Source organism: Clupea harengus, chromosome 13 (assembly GCF_900700415.2).
Source record: "Clupea harengus chromosome 13, Ch_v2.0.2, whole genome shotgun sequence".
Lineage (NCBI taxonomy): Eukaryota > Metazoa > Chordata > Actinopteri > Clupeiformes > Clupeidae > Clupea > Clupea harengus.
In genome coordinates, this window is record NC_045164.1 from 12,471,956 (window position 1) to 12,491,711 (window position 19,756).

General features: G+C 42.0%; 1 protein-coding gene and 2 non-coding genes across 3 annotated transcripts; 1 reads left to right on the forward strand and 2 right to left on the reverse strand.

Annotated features, from left to right (window-relative positions):
• Positions 1-464: 464 nt before the first annotated feature.
• trnag-ucc lies at positions 465-536 on the reverse strand. Its single transcript has one exon. It is a non-coding gene; the product is annotated as a tRNA-Gly (tRNA).
• A 579-nt stretch (positions 537-1,115) lies between these two features.
• Positions 1,116-1,187, reverse strand: trnag-ucc. Its single transcript has one exon. It is a non-coding gene; the product is annotated as a tRNA-Gly (tRNA).
• Positions 1,188-2,872: 1,685 nt separating this feature from the next.
• On the forward strand, positions 2,873-9,528 carry calhm2.1 (calcium homeostasis modulator family member 2, tandem duplicate 1). The gene is made up of 2 exons (XM_012840366.3): positions 2,873-6,288; positions 8,541-9,528. Exons 1-2 carry the CDS (start codon positions 5,740-5,742, stop codon positions 8,949-8,951), a joined length of 960 nt encoding a protein of 319 aa, XP_012695820.2. The 5' UTR covers positions 2,873-5,739; the 3' UTR covers positions 8,952-9,528.
• Positions 9,529-19,756: the final 10,228 nt, after the last annotated feature.

The following is a 19,756-nucleotide window of genomic DNA, read 5'->3' on the forward strand; positions in this document are numbered from 1 at the left end:
ACATGCACTTGGTTTTCAATGATTCAATGGAAAAGTTCAGTACAAAGTAGGCCTATACTGGCCACTACTGCTTAGGCCAATAGCCTATTATGGCATTATTGTTTCTGCATCAAATCTGGTCACCCTACGTATAATAAACCGTGATATATACCGCAACCGTGATATAAAATTACAAATACCGTGATAGAAGATTTGGGCCATATCGCCCACCCCTAGTTTGTTCTACAGATGTTAAACTCTTAAAATGTGCTCTGCAGCATACATGTCAGATTTCAAATGTACCATTGAAGAAGTGCCTCGATTAAGGGATGTTTGGACAGTAGATACTATGGTTCTTCAGAAGCCGAAGACAAGACAAACCAATAGACTAAGATAACTTCAAGGGCCGTACATTTATGTCAACCAAATGCCTTTGTATATAATTACCATGGGCCAACATCTTGAATGGGAGAAAAATAACATGATGCGTTGGCCGGGAATCGAACCCAGGTCAATTGCTTGGAAGGCAGCTATGCTCACCACTATACCACCAACGCTTAAGCATAAGTATTCTGAGTAAAATCTGCCTGACGAATACTTCACATAGGCCTGAAACATACCTAAACGTCATTTGGTGTTTTCGTCAGTTCATCTCCCTGAAAGTTACAATAAAGAACAGGCTTATTCATGCAAAGTTTCAGTGAGACAAGCCACTACTTAAAAACCTTTCAGTCAGTAATTTTCTCAAGTATTTGCAAACCCTGGAGTCCCTCATCCCAGCCCCTCCCCCTTTGACAGGAAACACCCCAATGTTTGCTTCCAAAACTGTTCAGGCAGGCCTCTATGTCATGTCTGCTTTACTTTGAAAGGTATCAGGCTCTTGTAATATTTCCATGCCTATAATGCTTCTCAATGCTGATATCTGGCCATACTCCTGATATCTAATACTGACATTTTCCCCAGCATAATACTTGATGTACAGTTGAGCTTTATGTCAAGTCAAGATTCTTTACTTAATTTTAGAATCCCAATTACATGTACTTCATCCTAAATATATCAATAAACCCCCTAAGGTTATAGGTTTGTTTTATGCTGAGCAAGTTTAAGCTTCAAACATCTGACACCAAAAGGTAATCTGCGTTGGCCGGGAATCGAACCCGGGTCAACTGCTTGGAAGGCAGCTATGCTCACCACTATACCACCAACGCATACTTCAATTGATGACTCACACCACTCGCCACTTGAAAAACATAGGAGGAGAGTCGCAGCTGCAGACGCTTATCCATGACTTCACATCAGGGCAGGTCTGTGCATTCTGACATGGTAGACAAAACTTTACTGTGCTTACTGAAGTCTACTCCGCAATTCTGGGGAAAGGTTGTTGATATTTGAGCTCAACACCATTCAAATTACACCCTTCCCTTCTGTGCTCCTGACGCAATGTGTTGCTTGGTTGGATTGTTTACAGCACGGTCTGTGTCTACTCTCTTGAATCAGACATAGTACATGGCAAGTGTTAGAATAGGTTAGGTGACCTGGTAGGGATAGCACTGGCTGACTGGCCATTTTAGATGATGACACAGCACATATTTTCAGCTTCGCTGTAGCTTTCTGTTATACGTTAATGTTTGAAAACTTTGCAGATAAACCATGTGCATATGGAAACAGCAAACAACACGGCCTATCTGTTTCATCATCTGCAGGATGTCAGAGCAAAAGTGAATTACATCTCTGTACATGAAGGAGTATTCCATGCATCAGCCACAACCACTGACTCACTTTTTCAGCAGTCTCAAACAACTCCTTTGAAGCTCCTTTGAGTGACTGTCTTCGAAAACCAAAATCCAACGTAAGTGTTGTGGTTGATTTAGCTACAAAGCCTCTAACACTGGGAATGGTTGCATTGTTTAACTCTCCAGTAAACTTAATCAGCTAATAAACACTCATTGGATAATTACAAGCAGTGACAGCCATGAAGATGCCATGTTAAAGGATTCAAAAAAGCTCATGCTTTTGACAAGGAAATGGAGAGGTGCAGAAAAGTGGTATTTTCTAGCAGGAGAACAAATTAAGTTGACTTTGCTTAAACAGAACAGCAAACTTGTCTTCAAATGAAACTGAACTATGGACTAGTCTGCTCATGAAGACCCCTGAACATTTTGAATTTGACTATTAAACCCCCGGACATTCAACTCTCCATTGATGAAATTATTTAAAATAATCAACTGATATACTATATTTTGTTTAGTTGACGAGATAATAAAGCAGCTGTATCAAAGTTAAACTAGTTTTAAAAGAAAGATAACATTGCATAATGCACCATTACTTATGTGTAATATTACTTGTTATAACATCTTTTGGCCAGCAGATGGCAATATAGAGGCCTAATTATAAAATTAATAAGTTCTTGAAACATCTGGATAAAAGTGATCCCATGTGATCATTTTCAGATGACAAGTCAACAATCAGCAACACCATTTTGATCTGGGTCTGACTCAAAAAGAGATTAGGAAATTGGGATGATCTTTATCCTTTTTGAAAAGGTTTGGAGAAACTTTACCTTGCAAGGATGGGGGAGGGAGCTACGTCAGCGCATTGTGAGACATTGGACTGTTTGAGTATGGTGAGGAAAAGGTACCTCAGGTTCCAACATCAGTGACATGGAAGTGGGTTTAAAGTGTTCCTTGGGTCATATCTGCCCCATTTCTTTTCTGGCGCTGAATGCAGCTGTGACTCGGAAATAGTTTTGCATTTGTTCTTTTTCTTAGAACAAAATGATGAGACATATTTCTTTATACGTTTTGTAGTTATTGTCGTACTGACAACAATTTACAATTTTATCTTAGTTGTTTCATTCACTCTTTACTTATTGAAGATTTATGTCCCTTTGCAAACGTGAGTGGTTGGTCACAAGTTGTAAAAGGACACAAAACAATGGATACAATCCAGAATTAAAAGTTGGAAATCTTGCAAATCAAAACCTACTTAATAATAATAATAATAATAATAATAGTTGTTGACAAAAAAATGTGCAGGTGAAGAGAGTAATGTTTATATTGGTGTAATTGACAGAGATCAGGTTGAGTATGGATTATGAGCGGCAGGAGTTTTCTCAACGGTTTTTGGCTAATTTGACCAACACTAGGGTGCTGTCATTTACTGTAACCCGAGCGAACATGGTAGCCTGTGCTCTATAATAACTCATGTTTTCGTAATTTAAAAATGAACCACACTGCATATTTACCACCTCGGCATATTAACCTCTATCCATGTTTTTTTTTTTAGGGGGTTGCAAAGAACTATTGCAATCTATACTATCTGCTAGCCATAACTGAGCCTCTGCGCTGCAGTTGTCATTACAGTATCAGCAATAACTGATGGGGGAGGGGAGGGAAAGGAAGGGAAGGGGCGTGTGCCAGTTTGTTGGAAAGGTCAGTGTGGTGTGCTGTTGTAGGCCTAATGCAGTGAACGGCACGGTATACTTTTGAATCAGACTTTTAATGTGCATGATGAAAAGTAACGATCATAAAAAGTTGAGTAAAGGCTGTTTTGTATGTAAAAAGGCGCGTAAACGACGTCTACACCTCCGACTGTAAGGCCATTTAGGGTGTTTTTGTTTTGTGGAATGTTCTTAAAATCACAAGTTCTCTTGCTGGACATACTAGCTGGAGGGACTTTTGGATCTCTGCATTTGAGGGCTGCAGCCATGCGATGTCGTGGCACACCCCACATGTTTCCACTTTAAAAAATCTCTTTTTTTCCACTGGGGAGGAAACCAGATGCCTGTTCCTGCCTCCTTTGAGTCATAGCCCGCTCTCTCCCTCTCCCTCTCCCTGTCTGCCCCAAACATGGGCACCAAGTTTTAGAGACAAAAATACTAGCAGATACATCTAGTATTCATTCAGCTAATAGTGCCTATTAGCACTGTACCGAGGGAAGCTAGCGTCAATTCCATGGACAGCTGTTTGAGAAGAGCGGTGAACTCCTCAGGATCATGATCAAGCGTAAGTTTGACTGGCTCTATTCTTTTCCAGGGAGTATGCTTGCTAATTACAGTTCATACAAAGCAATGACTGTACTGTTCTTCCTAAGCAAGCTGCTTCTTCCTCTTACAGTGTAAGCAAAGCAATTCATCCTAGGCAAGCTTCTTCTTCTTCCAGGAACAATAAGGCAAGAACCGCTTAACATAAAAACTTACTTCAAAAGTTGTTGTGTTGGTCTTGTAAATAAGACAATGATTTTTCATTTTTCTACACTTTATACTTTTTGAGATAGTAAAGAAAAAATAGTAAAAATTGTCCCATAGACATCCTTACGGGGTAGTTAAAGATACAGTGTGTAGTTTTAAGTGGCATCTGTTTTTTTGTAGAAAAGGGATATAGTATTCATAATCATGTTTTCCATTTGTGTATAATTGGCTGTAACTGAATTGTTGTGTTTTCGTTAGCTTCGAATTAGCCTGTTGAATCTACATAGGGAGCACTTCACTGAGTCTGCCATGTTACACCGCCGTGTTTCTACAGTAACCCACACCAGACAAACCAAAACACCAGATCGAGATAGTGCTTTTCAAGTTGTTATAGCATATGACGACCACCGTAGGTATTTGCACATGCTTGTAAAGGGAAGAGTATTCAGCTGGTTGCAATTCAGCAACCTCACCAACAGATGTTTTGAAAAACTACTCACTGGACCTTTAATGTGCCTTGCACCTGCACTTAACTGTGGACTGTCAATATAAAGGCTCCCTTTCTCTCTGTCCCTTTCTCTCTGTCCCTCTCAATATAGCCTAACTGTAGAACTAGGAGTACTGATAAGAGGCACCCTCCATACTCTATTTGCTTTTCTTTCCATCTCTCTTCTCTCTCTCACTCTATTTTCTCTCTTTTCCATCTTCAGTGTCTTATCTCATTCTCTTCATATGTATCCACTCTTTTTCACGTTTCTTGCCAAAACACCTTAGCATCTACTCTCTCTTTATCTATGTATCTTTCCATCCATCTGTCTTTCTTTAACTCTGTCTGTCTTTATGTCCTTATCACATTCCCAATCGCACACTCCATACTGTCTCTCTTTCTCTCTCTCTCTCTTTCAATCCAACAGTCTTTACACAGCTCTTACTCCTCTATCTTCTTGCCTTCCTTCTCTTTTGTCTGTCCCTCTCTTCATGTATTGAATTGTGTTCAATCTTTTACTTTATATTTATATAAAACATTTTGCTTTGCATGCACTGGTATTTCCTGCAGGAAATGCAAATCTAGTTATATCTCAAATCTGCATGCTGTCTTGAAGAAATTGTACATGTGCAGCCTAAAGTGTATTGTGAATATAAGGAATATGGTAAAGGTTAAATGTGTCTGCCTGTCTGTGTGTGAGTGAGTGTGTCTGTCTGTCTGTCTGTGTGTTTGTGTGTGTGTGTGGGCACTGAGGGAAACAGGCTGTTGAATGGTCGTTGAATTATCCTGTCTAAAAGAAAGCTAGTGCACAGCATCCAGCTGTCCATCTCACCATGTGTTCCACTGCAACCTGAGACCTGAGTCAAGTCACATCGAATAAACACTCTGCATGTTAGTCATAGCTTGTATGCATACTGAAAACTGATCCATCCGTGCTCTCTCTCTCTGTCCGAACTCTGTTTACCTTACACTGTCTCTCTTATTGGTTAAAGGTTGATGTGTGAACCACAATAGAGGAAGGAACAAGAATCATCTGCCTCTCTGCTTTTTCTGCTTTACAAACCCCCCTACACAACCTGGCACCATGGCTGCCCTCGTTGCCGAGAACTTCAAATTCGTCTCCCTCTTCTTCAAGAGCAAGGATGTGATGATGTTCAACGGGCTCATCGCCCTGGGAACGGTTGCCGGGCAGACTGCCTACAACGTCTTCGCCTTTCACTGCCCATGTTCCCCGGCTCGGAACTACCTGTACGGCCTGGCGGCCATGGGTGTGCCTGCCCTGGTCCTCTTCCTTGTGGGGGTGATGCTCAACCACAACACGTGGGACATTCTGTCCGAGTGTCGGCTGAAAAGGTGCTGGAAGCTCTCAGGGGTGGCCCTGTTTGCACTGCTGGCCTCCATTGTGGGACGGGCGGCCGTGGCCCCCATCACCTGGTCAGTGCTGTCGCTGCTCAGGGGTGAGGCCTACGTCTGCGCCTTGAGTGAGTTTGTGGACCCAGCGTCCATTACGGACTTCCCCAGCAACATTTCGGATGTGCCGGGAGTCATGGCTGGCTTTCCGTGCAAAGATGTTCCTGAAGAGCTGTTGCAGTTCTGGAGCGTGATTGAGAGGAGACTGAAGTACGAGTCCCAGGTACAGTAGTTTGGCAGTAGTATTCATTTCAGTAGTATTCACAGCAGTGTCCATGACTTCAGCACTGATTCAATCTGTAATTTAAAAGCTGTATGCTTGGCTTTGTCTTGATTTTTAGTTCTGTTAAAAGAGAGAGACGTGTTTTGTTTAGTAGTAGTAGTAGTTGTAATGGTTCTTGAGGTGTTGAATGTATCCCAAGGGATTCACTTCTATCAGTTGTATAATAAAGGAGTTGCTCTAGTGATTGGATTTATTTCTAATTGTAAGAGGTCAACAGAGATGGGTAGTAACACGCTACCTTTACTCCATTGCATGTAAATACGTTTTTTTTTTCCTAATAAATTATACCTATATGAGTAAATTTAATGCAGAATACTTTCAACTCTTACTCGAGTTCATGTACGGTTTACAAAATCTACTTATATTACGTTACATTAGGCTACACATGTCTTGCTACTTTTATATTAAAAGGAAATCTATGGAAAAACATGAGTCTCTGAGTGGAAGTCAGTGAAACAATGGGCTGCATGGGATCAGGACATGGCAAGACAAGCACCACAAAGACATTCCACATAGGACACCCCGATGGTCAGCAGCAGCTCTCCAGTCTACAATAGATGTTTCATATTATTTATATTATATTTGAAAATAGATTGACTTGAGTGTGCAGATGTGTGCAGATGTTATGTTGTGTTTATTGGAGAAGCATTTAAAATGTAATATTTTGGGCATAACCCCACATTTGAATACAATACAAATGCCTAATAGGTGTAAAAAAGAATATCATATGAAGTTACTCACTACTTGAGCACTAATTTTATGACAAACATTTGTACTCTTATTCAAGTAATTATCTTGATGGGTATTTTTACTTGAGTCATTATTATTATATAATAACAATACTTTCACTTGAGCACAGCTTTTGCTTACTCTACCCAGCTTTGGTGTTCAGCAACTTCTTTCAGCTATCTTTAGCTAACTTCTCCCCTGCATGAGTAAGGTCTGTCTGTTCTAAATGCAGACGTGAAAATTTGAGTTAACCCAATTGCCCAATTGCAAATATCTTGACGGTAAGGATAAAAGATCGGTGCTGAAACATCTGTCTGACTGTAGCAGCGAGTTCCCTCTTAAATGTGTGGTTTGCAGTTTTTGTTGCTTCTAAACCTGTGACTATGTTGTAATTCTGTTGGTGTAAAAGACGTTTTAGAATGTTCTGGTACATTCTATTATTCTATGATTGAATCATTTAACTGATCTCTCTGTGCAGAAAGCAAGAATCCTGGGCTTTTCAGGGTGTTTGGAAAATGAGAGTTACATTTTGACAGCAGTTAGAGATTCATATCATGGCTGGATGCATTGACTCACCATTAGCTTTCACCATGACGATGCAGGTGATAGTCAGTGGGTGGCTGGTGGTGAGAGGTAACAGCTTAAAACAAGTCTCAAATGGGCAAGGTTGTCAAATATTAAGGGAAATTCTGTCTACTATTACAGGAAAGTTGGCATTCCCAAAGAGTTAATTTCTTTTATTTCGGAGGAAATGAAGGAAAGTTTAGGCAAGTGGTAAAACTCATGTTCTGTGAGATTACGGAGCTTGGGAAAGACACTGTTAAAGCTATCAGTATCTTTGCCTTTTGCCTAGTTAATTGAAAGTGTAGGACTTGCTGTAGAACCATTTGATAAAGGTGAGCGTGGAGGTGACTGAGTCTAGGTCTGAGACATTCAGACATATTCTGTCAGGCTGTAAGTTTAATTAGACACAGGATACACTTCAGGCAAAAACTGGTTTTAAAATCATTGGCATTTATGTATGAGAGCAAACGAGCTGAGGTTGACCCTTTGCCAGTTAATGGTTTCCTGGCATTAGTTTAGTGCTACAGCATCACTCTCTCTGAGTTTGTTGTAGGGAATCTCTATCTGTATTGGTAGCTGTGGTTTATCTTGCCACCCGTATTGGGGAACATTGAATTCTGAATCACTGGATCATTGTTTTTGGTCTTGTAGAATTTGTGTTTTTAAGAATTAATACTGCACTCTAATCCAAGTGACTTTTCTATCTCTTTGTGTGTGTGTGTGTGTGTGTGTGTGTATCTGTGTGTGTGTATCTGTGTGTGTGTATGTGTGTGTGTGTGTGTATCTGTGTGTGTGTGTGTGTGTATCTGTGTGTGTGTGTGTGTGTGTGTGTGTGTATCTGTGTGTGTGTGTGTGTGTGTGTGTGTGTGTGTAACGGTGTGTCTGTCATTACCCCTCAGCTGCTGGGTTGGATCCTTGTGGGGTCTGTGGCCCTCTCCGTGTTCCTGATGCTGTGCCTCAGGCACTGCTGCTCTCCCCTGGGCTACCAGCAGGAGGAGTACTGGTCCCACTTCCGCTCCCAGGAAAACAGAGTCTTCAGTCGCACTATGGACGCCCACGCGCACATCCAGGCCATTCGCAACGTGCGTAGTTTCTTTGGGTTTGCAGCTCTGGACAAGGACGAGCAGGAGCTCCTGGAGAACACGGCCGACGCCAAGACCCAGATTCCCAGCCTGGAGTGGAACCGGATCACTGGGGTGTACCTGTACCGGGAGAACCAGGGGATGCCCCTCTACAGCCGCCTCCACAAGTGGTCCACCTATAAACTGCAGAACAACGTAGAGGCCATGGAGAAAGACATGAACTGCTAAGAGAGACCAGTCCCTTATTTTAACTGGAAACATACGCACATCTTGGGATCTAGTTATTTTACTTTTGCTTATTTTTGTGGTTCCTGTACTTGACTCACTCAGTGAATAGAGAGAAAGACTCATCCTTATTGCGAGTAACTGCACTTAGAGAAGGAGCCTTGTGGGATGTTACTGCAGTATGAAAGATGTGGAAGATGAATGCATGTTTTGTGGTGAATTTTAGCACCGAATGAAATCTTTTAGACTTAAGATAGAAGCACAAACAACCTCTCTTGTAGTTTACCATGTGGCTCTATTAGTACATTGAAAATCTCCTCCATTTTTGAATGTAATGGCTAGTCAATCTATGCACCAAAACAAAAAGACTAAGGTTATGCCTTCATCAGGAGATGCATTATACACGTTTTTTAATGAAAAATATATAAATGTTCTTGTTTTTGTTAATATTTGCTGCCTCCTAAAAGAAACCATTTAGTCTCAATAAAATGATATTGTTTGCAAATGAGACACAACCATGTAACTGCTTTGGTAGGCCTCACTTTAATAGCTCACATCACAAACAAATTGAGAATATCCACACACCACAGCTTGCATTTTCAAACGTTCACCACTTGGAGATACAATTGTTATGTTTGTATCTGTAAAAGTAATCTGCTAAAAATAGCCACTCTCCTGTGATTTTGCAGCTCCCTACCTTTGCAAAACCACATCACACATGGAATGGCCATACAAGGAAACTGGCATTTCTGATGCAAACAATCTCCCTGTATGCACAGCATGTCTGTTTTTGGCAAGTTGAGACTGTATAAGGTAAAAATGACATATTAATGAGAATAGGGTCTGTATATTTGCACATTTGTGACATGCAAATGTGGTTGTTGCAACAGAAAATAATGGACCATTCTCAACATAAAATCTCAAGGTTGCTAACATTTTCCATCTGATCCGTGTAATGTTTCATTGGAGGAGAGGATTCGAGGACACCTAGCAGGAGCCACTGGCATGCTCTGTAGGGAGAGACCCCCCACACTTCATTACGTTATTTTTCGACTCATGATGGGTTAGAATACATGGCAACAACAGATACACCTGTAGCACTTGTCTGGGGCTAGTAATAGAAAAAGCACTAGATATCTGCCTAGGTTCGTAGGAGAGGTAGGCCTAAGACAAGGAACAGTTGAACAAATGACCAGTTTATTGCTTCAGATGTGGTCATGCACAAATCAGTGTAAAACAGTGAAAAATAAAAAAAGGAAGAATAGATCTTTTCAGTGTGTGTGCTTGAAAGTTCCAGGATAGGGTCCTTCAGTCCATTTCAGTGTGTGTGCGCTTGAAAGTTCCGGGAGTTCCGTTCTGGTCCGGTCTATGTGTGTACTACCTGCCTTCCTGACGGGCAGGACTGGGGTCTGATGTTTTCGTGGTTTGCTAATCAGGTTCGATCTGGATCACGCAGTTGGCCACACCGCATCCAAAATCTGGGTATAGCTCGCCATCTTATCATCAAGTTCACAGGATTCAGATTCTCAGATTCTTCTGCTGTACATAAAAACCAATCTACACAAAGTGCAGAACAATCAGTGTGTTTCTAATTCTAATTATCACATGAGATCTCATTAACTTTCTATACAGAATGTGCAACCATTATCTGGGTGCACTGCGACCACACAGAGAGGATAAAACAACATCACAGTAACCACTCTAGCATTACAACATCTTCACCTGCCCAGAAGCTTGCATTTTCAATCACTAAGCAAAGGCTTATCTGTTCAAACATCCTCCTTCATTGATATGTTAGGTGATAACTCATTACCATATCGTATCTATTATTACTATTTACATATTATATACTTGAATTAAACATAACTCATTACTATATCATGGGCCACAAACGGAGCGCATCCTCAATGCACAAACTCTCTTTGACAATGGGAAACAAGAAAGAAACATGTAAAAAGAAGAATTATAGTGAGGCTGAAATCGACGTTCTGCTGATGGAAGATCAGATGCGGGCCGAAACATTGTTCGAAAGCCTGTCGGGTGGCGTAATGGCAAAAGCAAAGTATGTGGCATGGTAGAAGACACGTCTCCGAAGCACCAGCGGCCGCACCTGCGGCACGAGCAGCACCAGAAGCCGCATCTGCGGCAGCAGCACCTGCTGCACCAGCATCGGGGCCTCGTCGGCCATCACCAGCTTCCTCTTCTCATTCACAAAGGGACTTGAATGAGTCTGTCAGTGAGGTTGTTGCCAAACTCTGTCCGCTATTGAGGGTTCTTTGAACAAACGTGCCTAAATAAAACATTTTGAAGAAAATGAACATGTGTGCATTTATTCTTATACTGTTGGTATAGTTGGTGAATCAGCTCCCGTCTTCTCAGCGCAGTGATGTGCGTGTTCCATCCAGCTGGTATGGGAAGGTGGTCATCTTGGTCCATGCGCATTTCGTCTTCTCCTAGCTCTATGCCATGGCTTAGACAGATGTTGTGTAGCACACAACAGGCTAGGATGATCTGGCAAACCTTTTCGGGGTCATATACAGGGTTTAAAGCAAAAAGAAATCCTGAGCCTGAACTTTTTTTAGTACTCCACCTCACTACAATATGGTACTAACACATGTAGCATTCACAATTTCTTTTGATATCAAGTTTTGCTGCTAAGCTTTGTCCTTGAAAGGTTACAAGATGACCTACAATCACAAGGTGACATGTTATAAGGGTATGTCAGTGGAAGAAGATTTGATTTGCAACCATTTCATTGATATATGAAAAAGGACAGCGATTAACTTTTTAAACTGTTAAAGTGCAACAGTGAACTGTAGATAATAATGTAGTTTTATATTGCAACATTTCCATAATTACTTTGTTAATAGAAAATATATCAATAAAACAAATAACAAACAAAACATTAAAATGTTACAAGAACTGGTAACTTTAATGTTGGGAAATAAATACAAAACAGGACTTTGTCCATGTACTTGTTGGTGGCTTCGTCGACATTTAAGGAAAACATGCCGTTTTTTTTAGCTTTTCCGAAATACCTCTTTTAAACTCTGATGTTATGCCGTGTGTGTTAAAATAGCGGCATGCTGATTGGATATTGACAGTTTACACACGTCACACACATGGTCAGTTATTGATGCCGGTACATCAGCTGTGGATGTTGCTCCCGGTAAAGGCGTTGTGTGTTGGAGAGCTAGTTGCATATATTAGCTTTCTCGAGCACAAAGTGCAGAAGCAAGCACCTGCTTCTCCTAACTTCTTACACCAGCTACCAAAAGGCTTACTGTCCTTCACTTCCCATCTCTTGTATCCATGCCCAACGCCATTTATTTTCATGAACTTACTTTCCATCTTACTCTCCTTTGGTGTGATGTCTCTCTACTCGGGCATCTACGCTAGGCAGAGCGATAGAGAAAAGTCGGCGTTTGAAGCACATTTTCCCAAGACCCGCCTTAATCTACTTCTGATTGGCTAATAATGTTATTTTGAGAGTGGGAGAGTTGTGCTGCTTTCATTTCATTGGCAGACGAACTCATAAACTCGAAAGTGATGGTGATGATATCGAGACGTGTTTTTTTTTATAAAATATTTTTTTTCCGCAGCCAAACGCTGCACGCCGGAAATCCGGCACGATGCCGGAATACTTTAATCCCTGCATATAGCAGTCTCCCTCCCGATGCATCCGAACACAGGGGTTAAAGCAAAAAAAAATCCTGAGCCTGAACTATTTTTTGTGTGTGGGAGGGGGGGTATCGTCCCGTGGCATGGACACATTCGCAGGGTCAAAAAAACAAACAAACAAACATTTAGAAATGAATGATTGCAGATTATGGTGAGACTTTTGAAACCTCAATCCCAAGAAAGGTCAGCAATAGTACTCCACCTCACTACAATATGGTACTAACACATGTAGCATTTACGATTTCTTTTGATATCAAGTTTAGCTGCTAAGCTTTGTCCTTGAAAGGTTGCAAGATGACCTACAATCAAAAGGTGACATGTTATAAGGGTATGTCAGTGGAAGAAGATTTGATTTGTAACCATTTAATTGAGGATATATGAAAAAGGACAGCGATTTACTTTTTAAACTGTTGCAACAGTGAACTGTAGATAATATTGTAGTTTTATATTGCAACATTTCCAAAATTACTTTGATCAAAAGAAATAATCGTAAATTAAATACTAGGAAATTAATAGAAAATATATCAATAAAATAAATAACAAACAAAACATTAAAATGTTACAAGAACTGGTAACTAATGTTGGGAAATAAATACAAAACAGGACTTTGTCCATGTACTTGTTGGTGGCTTCGTCGACATTTAAGGAAAACATGCCGTTTTTTTAAGCTTTTCCGAAATACGTCTTTTAAACTCTGGTGTTATGCCGTGTGTGTGTTAAAATAGCGGCATGCTGATTGGATATTGACAGTTTAGTGAAACACACGTCACACACACGGTCAGTTATTGATGCCGGTATATCAGCTGAGGATGTTGCTCCCGGTAAAGGCGTTGTGTGTTGGAGAGCTAGTTGCATATATTAGCTTTCTCGAGCACAAAGTACAGAAGCAAGCACATGCTTCTCTTAACTTCTTACACCAGCTACCAAAAGGCTTACTGTCCTTCCCTTCCTATCTCTTCTATCCATGCCCAGCGCCATTTATTTTCATGAACTTACTTTCCATCCTACTCTCCTTTGGTGTGATGTCAATTGTCTCGGGCAGCTACGCTAGGCAGAGCGATAGAGAAAAGTCTGAAGCACATTTTCCCAAGACCCGCCCCAATCTACTTCTGATTGGCTAATAATGTTATTTTGAGAGCGGGAGAGTTGTGCTCCTTTCATTTCATTGGCAGACGAACTCATAAACTCGAATGTGATGGTGATGATATCGAGACGTGTTTTTAAAAAAAAATGTAATATAAGATTTTTTTCCGCAGCCAAACGCCGCACGCCGGACGCCAGAAATCCGGCACGGTGCCGGAATACCTAAATCCCTGCGAACATCGCCACCTTCCCTTCAGCATGCCTATGCTGCGCTCCACTACCGACCGCGCACGGGCATGTGCTGTATTGAAGTGGGCTTCCTAGGCTGTCTGAGTGTGCGCAATCGGGGTGAGAAGCCATTGGGAACCCTGTTTTACGCAGAAAATCCTCTTTCACATTTCGCTGTTCCTGGGCACTCTATGGACATGTAATACATTTCAGACATAGAGGGATAACTCTAACAACGCCAATGCAGCCATATCTCCTACTGAAAACTGTCACTATCAGGCTTTTTATAGGCTATAAATTGAGCGAAATGTTTTACACGTGTGGAATTAAAACTAATACCTATTAGACATGAATTTCATTCATGTGTGAATTATTCAAATTGTTTAATTGATTTTATTGAGCGAAACATTCATTTGGCCTTTTACCATTAGCCCTAATGGTGACGGTGGTGGTGACGATGATGATGATGAAACTGCATGTCGGCGCTCGGAGAGTTCCGAATTCCTGCAGTACTCCAGTATTGCCACAAGGAAATGTACTTACACGAACTAGAACCAGACGTAGAGATACGTCCTTTTCTACGTCTAAGACGGTTGTAAATAACCCCATATAAGGGCTATTATTTTGAGTTGATTGCCTACTTTGGATTTGCCATATTGATCTTTAATGTGTGCCTAAATGATAATGTATTGTTCTAAGAATTTATTGAGATTTTATGCCACCTTATCTCTTATAGATAATTAGGACTTTTATTTTGACAAGGTATAAAGGTATCGCAGATTTCGTTATGTGTTAATGTAAACTTGTCAGTACGGCTAGTTTTAGTTACGGATGGATGCACATAAATATATTTGAAAAGTTTAATGGTTTAATGGACCCGTATGAGGCCAAAGCTCTTACGGTGGTGATAGTTTCCCATTTTATTGAATGTATGAAGAAGAAAGAAGAAAATAAAAGAGTAATTTCACCAGCAGTAAGTTTCACGCCACTCTACAGGGATCCGTTACAGTAAGAGCTTCACCTCTCCAGCTAACCTGCTGGATCTAGGACTACAACGGACGAAAAGGATAACTTATACGGAAGGCAAGGAACACTTTTACGGACGAAAAGGATAAGGGCAGCGGTGAATTGAAGACGGTGTGAAGACGGACAAAGGCTAACGAAAATGGAGGGAATCGATGCTACTCTGCGCGGCAAGGATAAAGAGCAGCAGATTGAAATCCTTCAAAAGGTAATTCAAGAATACAAGGAAATGTTTGAAAAGGAAACAGAACAAGGAGCTATTAGACAAGAACTAAAAGAGTCTTTGCAAAGCACACAGAACATTCTTGCTGAACTGTTAAGCGATGAAGATGATGATACAGATTTAGCTAGACGTCCTGAACGGGCGCGAGTTCATACTGAAAAGATGCTAGCATACCGTGAAGAAGAACAGAGCAAACGGGAAAAGAGACTTGTTAGCCTTTATGAACAATGGAAAGCCCAAGCTCGTCAAACACGTCAAGAACTAAAATCTGAGCTAGCAGAAAAGCGCCTGGCATCCCTAGCAGACAATTTAGAAATAAGGAAAACGGATATCATGAAATTGTATGATGAACTGAGAGGGCACGGCACGCCTGATACTGAGCTAAGGCGCAAGGTTGATGCTTGTGCAGCAGTAACGAGTGACATTGTGAAAATATTGAACGAGAGACTGACTGGCGTAAATGGAGATTATGATGCAGAACATGAAGGACGCCGCTTGCGTGAGCTACTTGAGCCTCACTATGCCCGGTCCATTTATGGCTCCTCTGCTTCAGTACAGACTGGCAGTCATCGTTCCACGCACTCAAGTGTTGCAGCCAAGCGAGCAGAAGCAGTGGCGGAGTTAGCTGCTAAGGAGGCTGAATACAAGATGCTAATGGAGGAAAAGATACAGAAGGAAAAAATCCGAGCTTTAGAGGAAGAACACAGGAGGGAATTAGAAAAACAGAAGGCTGAATTAGAAAGATTGCAAGCTGAAAAGGACTTAAAGGCTGCCCAAGCCAGACTTGAAGCATACAATAAAGAAGTTAAAGAGGAATCTGATGCCCAGTCTTTTAAGTCATTTCATGACCCTATGCCACTCAGCTCCTTTCCCCCTGCCACAATGCAACCTCGCACAGCTGTCACTCCATCTCCTGCATATGATGTATCCTGCCTAGCACAAGCTGTTCAAGACAGCATTTCTATTAACAGACTTCCAATGCCAGAGCCCACAGTGTTTAATGGCAATCTAATTGACTTTGTTGAGTGGAAGGCTTCATTTATGTCACTTATAGTTGGAAAGAACATTCCCACTACCGATAAGCTGCACCACCTCAAGAGATATGTAGGTGGCTCAGCTCACAAATGCCTAGAAGGGACATTCTATCGTAGTGACAGCGAAGCTTACAGTGACGCTTGGAACAAGCTCAATCAGAGGTATGGCCAGCCGTTTATCATTCAAAAGGCCTTTAGAGAAAAGTTATCCAACTGGTCAAAAATACAGTCTAAAGATGCTGAAGGACTGAGAGATTTCTCAGATTTCTTAAATGCCTGTCTGCAGGCCATGCCCCATGTAAAAGGTTTAAACATCTTAAATGACTGTGAGGAAAATCAGAAGTTGATGCGGAAACTGCCAGAGTGGATAGCCTCAAGATGGAACCGGCAAGTGACATTGCATCTCACGGAGGGAAAGGATTTCCCTAGCTTCAAGGACTTTGCCAAGTTCATGTCTATGGAGGCCGAAACCGCCTGCAATCCAGTCACTTCTTTCCTCGCTCTCCATTCAGCTGAATCCTGTCAAGACAAGTGGAGCACAAGGGTAAGCAAAAGAAATAAAGCCAGTGCCTTCAACACACAGACAGTGGTAGAAAGTAATAAGCAGACAACAACAAAGGAAAAGGTCAAGGCCCCTTGCATGCTATGTCAGGATAACAGTCACCAGCTTTGCAAATGTCCAGACTTCATGAAAAGAAAACTGCAATACAGGAGAACGTACATCAAAGACAACAGACTGTGTTATGGATGTCTAAAACCCGGTCACAGCGCAAAGGAGTGCCGGCATCGACACACATGTGACTCATGCAAAGGACGACATCCCACATGTCTTCACGATGATGGCTACGGAAAAGGTGAAAACAAAGAATGGGCAAGGAGGGAAAATTCAGCGCAACGCAGTGAAACGGAACCAACACCTGCTCTGTCCCTCAATGTCAACAGCCAAGGTCAGTCAGAAAACACCTCCATGATAGTGCCAGTGTGGGTGTCGAACGAAAGTAATCCATCCAGAGAAAAACTTGTGTATGCCCTACTGGATACACAAAGTGACACGACATTCATTGAGCAAGATGTAAGCAAAGAACTGCAGCTGACTACTTGCCCAGTTAAACTGAAACTCACTACCATGATGGGTGAAAATATGGTCTTTAAAAGTGAACGGACATCTGGTCTGCGGGTGAGAGGTTTCAATTCTACTGTGCACATCAAACTGCCTCCTGCATACACCAAAGACTGCATACCTGTGAACAAACAACATATACCAACGCATGAAACAGCAAAAAGATGGCGCCATCTCACAGCAACTGCAGACCAAATACCGCCTCTCCTTAGTTGCGAAGTGGGGCTACTGATAGGCTACAATTGCCCAAGAACTCTCGTACCCAGACGGGTCATAACAGGGAAGGATGACGAACCTTTTGCCATTCTTACAGACTTAGGGTGGAGTATTGTTGGCTGTTCAGCACCTCACTCTGATTCACAATTGTCAAACAGTCACTGTCACAGAGTAACCGTGAAGGAGCTGCCTGCAGTGACTCCAATGGATGCAATCAGAATTCTCGAAACTGACTTCAGAGACACTCAAGGAGATAACAAAACAGTCTCTCAAGAAGATTTGATTTTCCTTGACAAATTAAAGAAAAACATAAAGACAAACAAACATGGACATTATGAAATGCCCCTCCCCTTCAGAGAGAGACCATGCTTACCTGATAACAAGCAGCTTGCTGCTGTGAGGCTCAGTCACCTGAAAAGGAAGTTAATTGCAAATGAAAGTTACAAGAAAGACTACATTAACTACATGAAGGACATCATTGAAAGGGGTGACGCAGAGGAGGTACGTGCTGAGGGCACCTTTGGAGAAAAATGGTTCATTCCTCACCATGGTGTTTATCACCCCAAAAAGCCTGAAAAGCTGAGAGTAGTTTTCGACTGCTCGGCAAAGTACAAGGGAAGCAGCCTCAATGAACACCTTCTCCCAGGCCCAGACATGATAAACAGTCTGACAGGTGTTCTCATTCGTTTCCGGCAGCACCACACTGCTCTGATGTGTGACATAGAAAAGATGTTCCATCAGTTCCATGTCTCAGAGAATGACCGTGACTACCTACACTTCTTATGGTGGAAGAACGGCGACCTAAGCACACCTCCCCATGAATTCAGAATGACTGTCCATCTCTTTGGAGCCGTATCTTCACCAGGGTGTGCAAATTATGGATTAAAGCAGCTCGCCAAAGAACACAGTCACACACACCCATTAGGGTCACAGTTCATTGCCAGAGACTTTTATGTAGACGATGGCATCATTAGTGTTGAGTCTGTTGAAAAGGCCATTCAAATAGCAAAGGAGGCACGTGAGCTGTGTGCAAAGGGAGGTTTACGCCTTCACAAATTTGTGTCTAACAACTGTGCTGTTCTCCAGAGCATCCCCTCAACAGAACACGCCACAGACATCAAAGCAAAGGATCTCAGATTCAATGACACAGCCTTAGAGAGAGCATTGGGAATATACTGGAACATCGAGAGTGACTGTTTCACATTCAAAGTCTCACCAAAGAACCAGCCCGCAACACGGCGTGGCATCCTGTCATCTGTTGCCTCCATCTACGACCCACTGGGCTTCGTAGCTCCATACCTCCTCAACGGAAAGAAAATTCTCCAGGACATGTGCCATCAAGGAACAGGATGGGATGACCCAATTCCAGAGCGATTGAAGCCACTGTGGGAGAAATGGCAAGATGACCTTGTTAAGATGGAAAGGATACACATAGCTCGCTGCTACCAGCCAGCTGGCTTTGGAAAGGTGATCAAAACAGAATTACATCACTTCTCAGATGCCAGCACCACAGGCTATGGCCAATGCACATACCTGAGACTGAAGAATGAAAGAGGAGACATACACTGTGTTCTTCTCATGGGAAAAACGCGCGTCTCGCCGCTGAAGGTCACAACTATACCCAGGTTAGAACTTACTGCAGCAGTTGTCTCAGTCGCAGTGAGCAATATGCTCAAAGAAGAATTAGGTTACTGTAATGTAGAAGAGTTCTTTTGGACAGATTCAAAAGTTGTCTTAGGCTACATAAATAATGGTGCTCGCCGCTTTCACACCTTTGTAGCAAATAGGGTGCAGAAGATCCGTCATGCCTCAGACCCCAAGCAATGGTTCTATGTACCAACTGACGAAAACCCAGCAGACTATGCTTCAAGAGGGAAAACAGTAGATGAGTTGCTTTCTTCTGATTGGTTCACTGGCCCTAGCTTTCTGTGGAAAAGGGAGATAGAAATGCCAACAGAGGTGCCTTTAGAGCTACCAGTCGGTGACCTAGAAGTTAGGAAGGCTCAGACATTCCAGATAAAGACCTCAGAACAAGTTGACCTTGTGGACAGACTGAATAAGTTTTCATGCTGGTCTCGGGCCATTAAAGCAGTGGCGCGTCTCTTACGGCGTGCTAGAAAGGTCAAATCATGTGACCTCTCAACAGTTAGTGAAAGACAAAGTGCAGAGCGACTCATCATCAAGAACATACAAAGCCAGA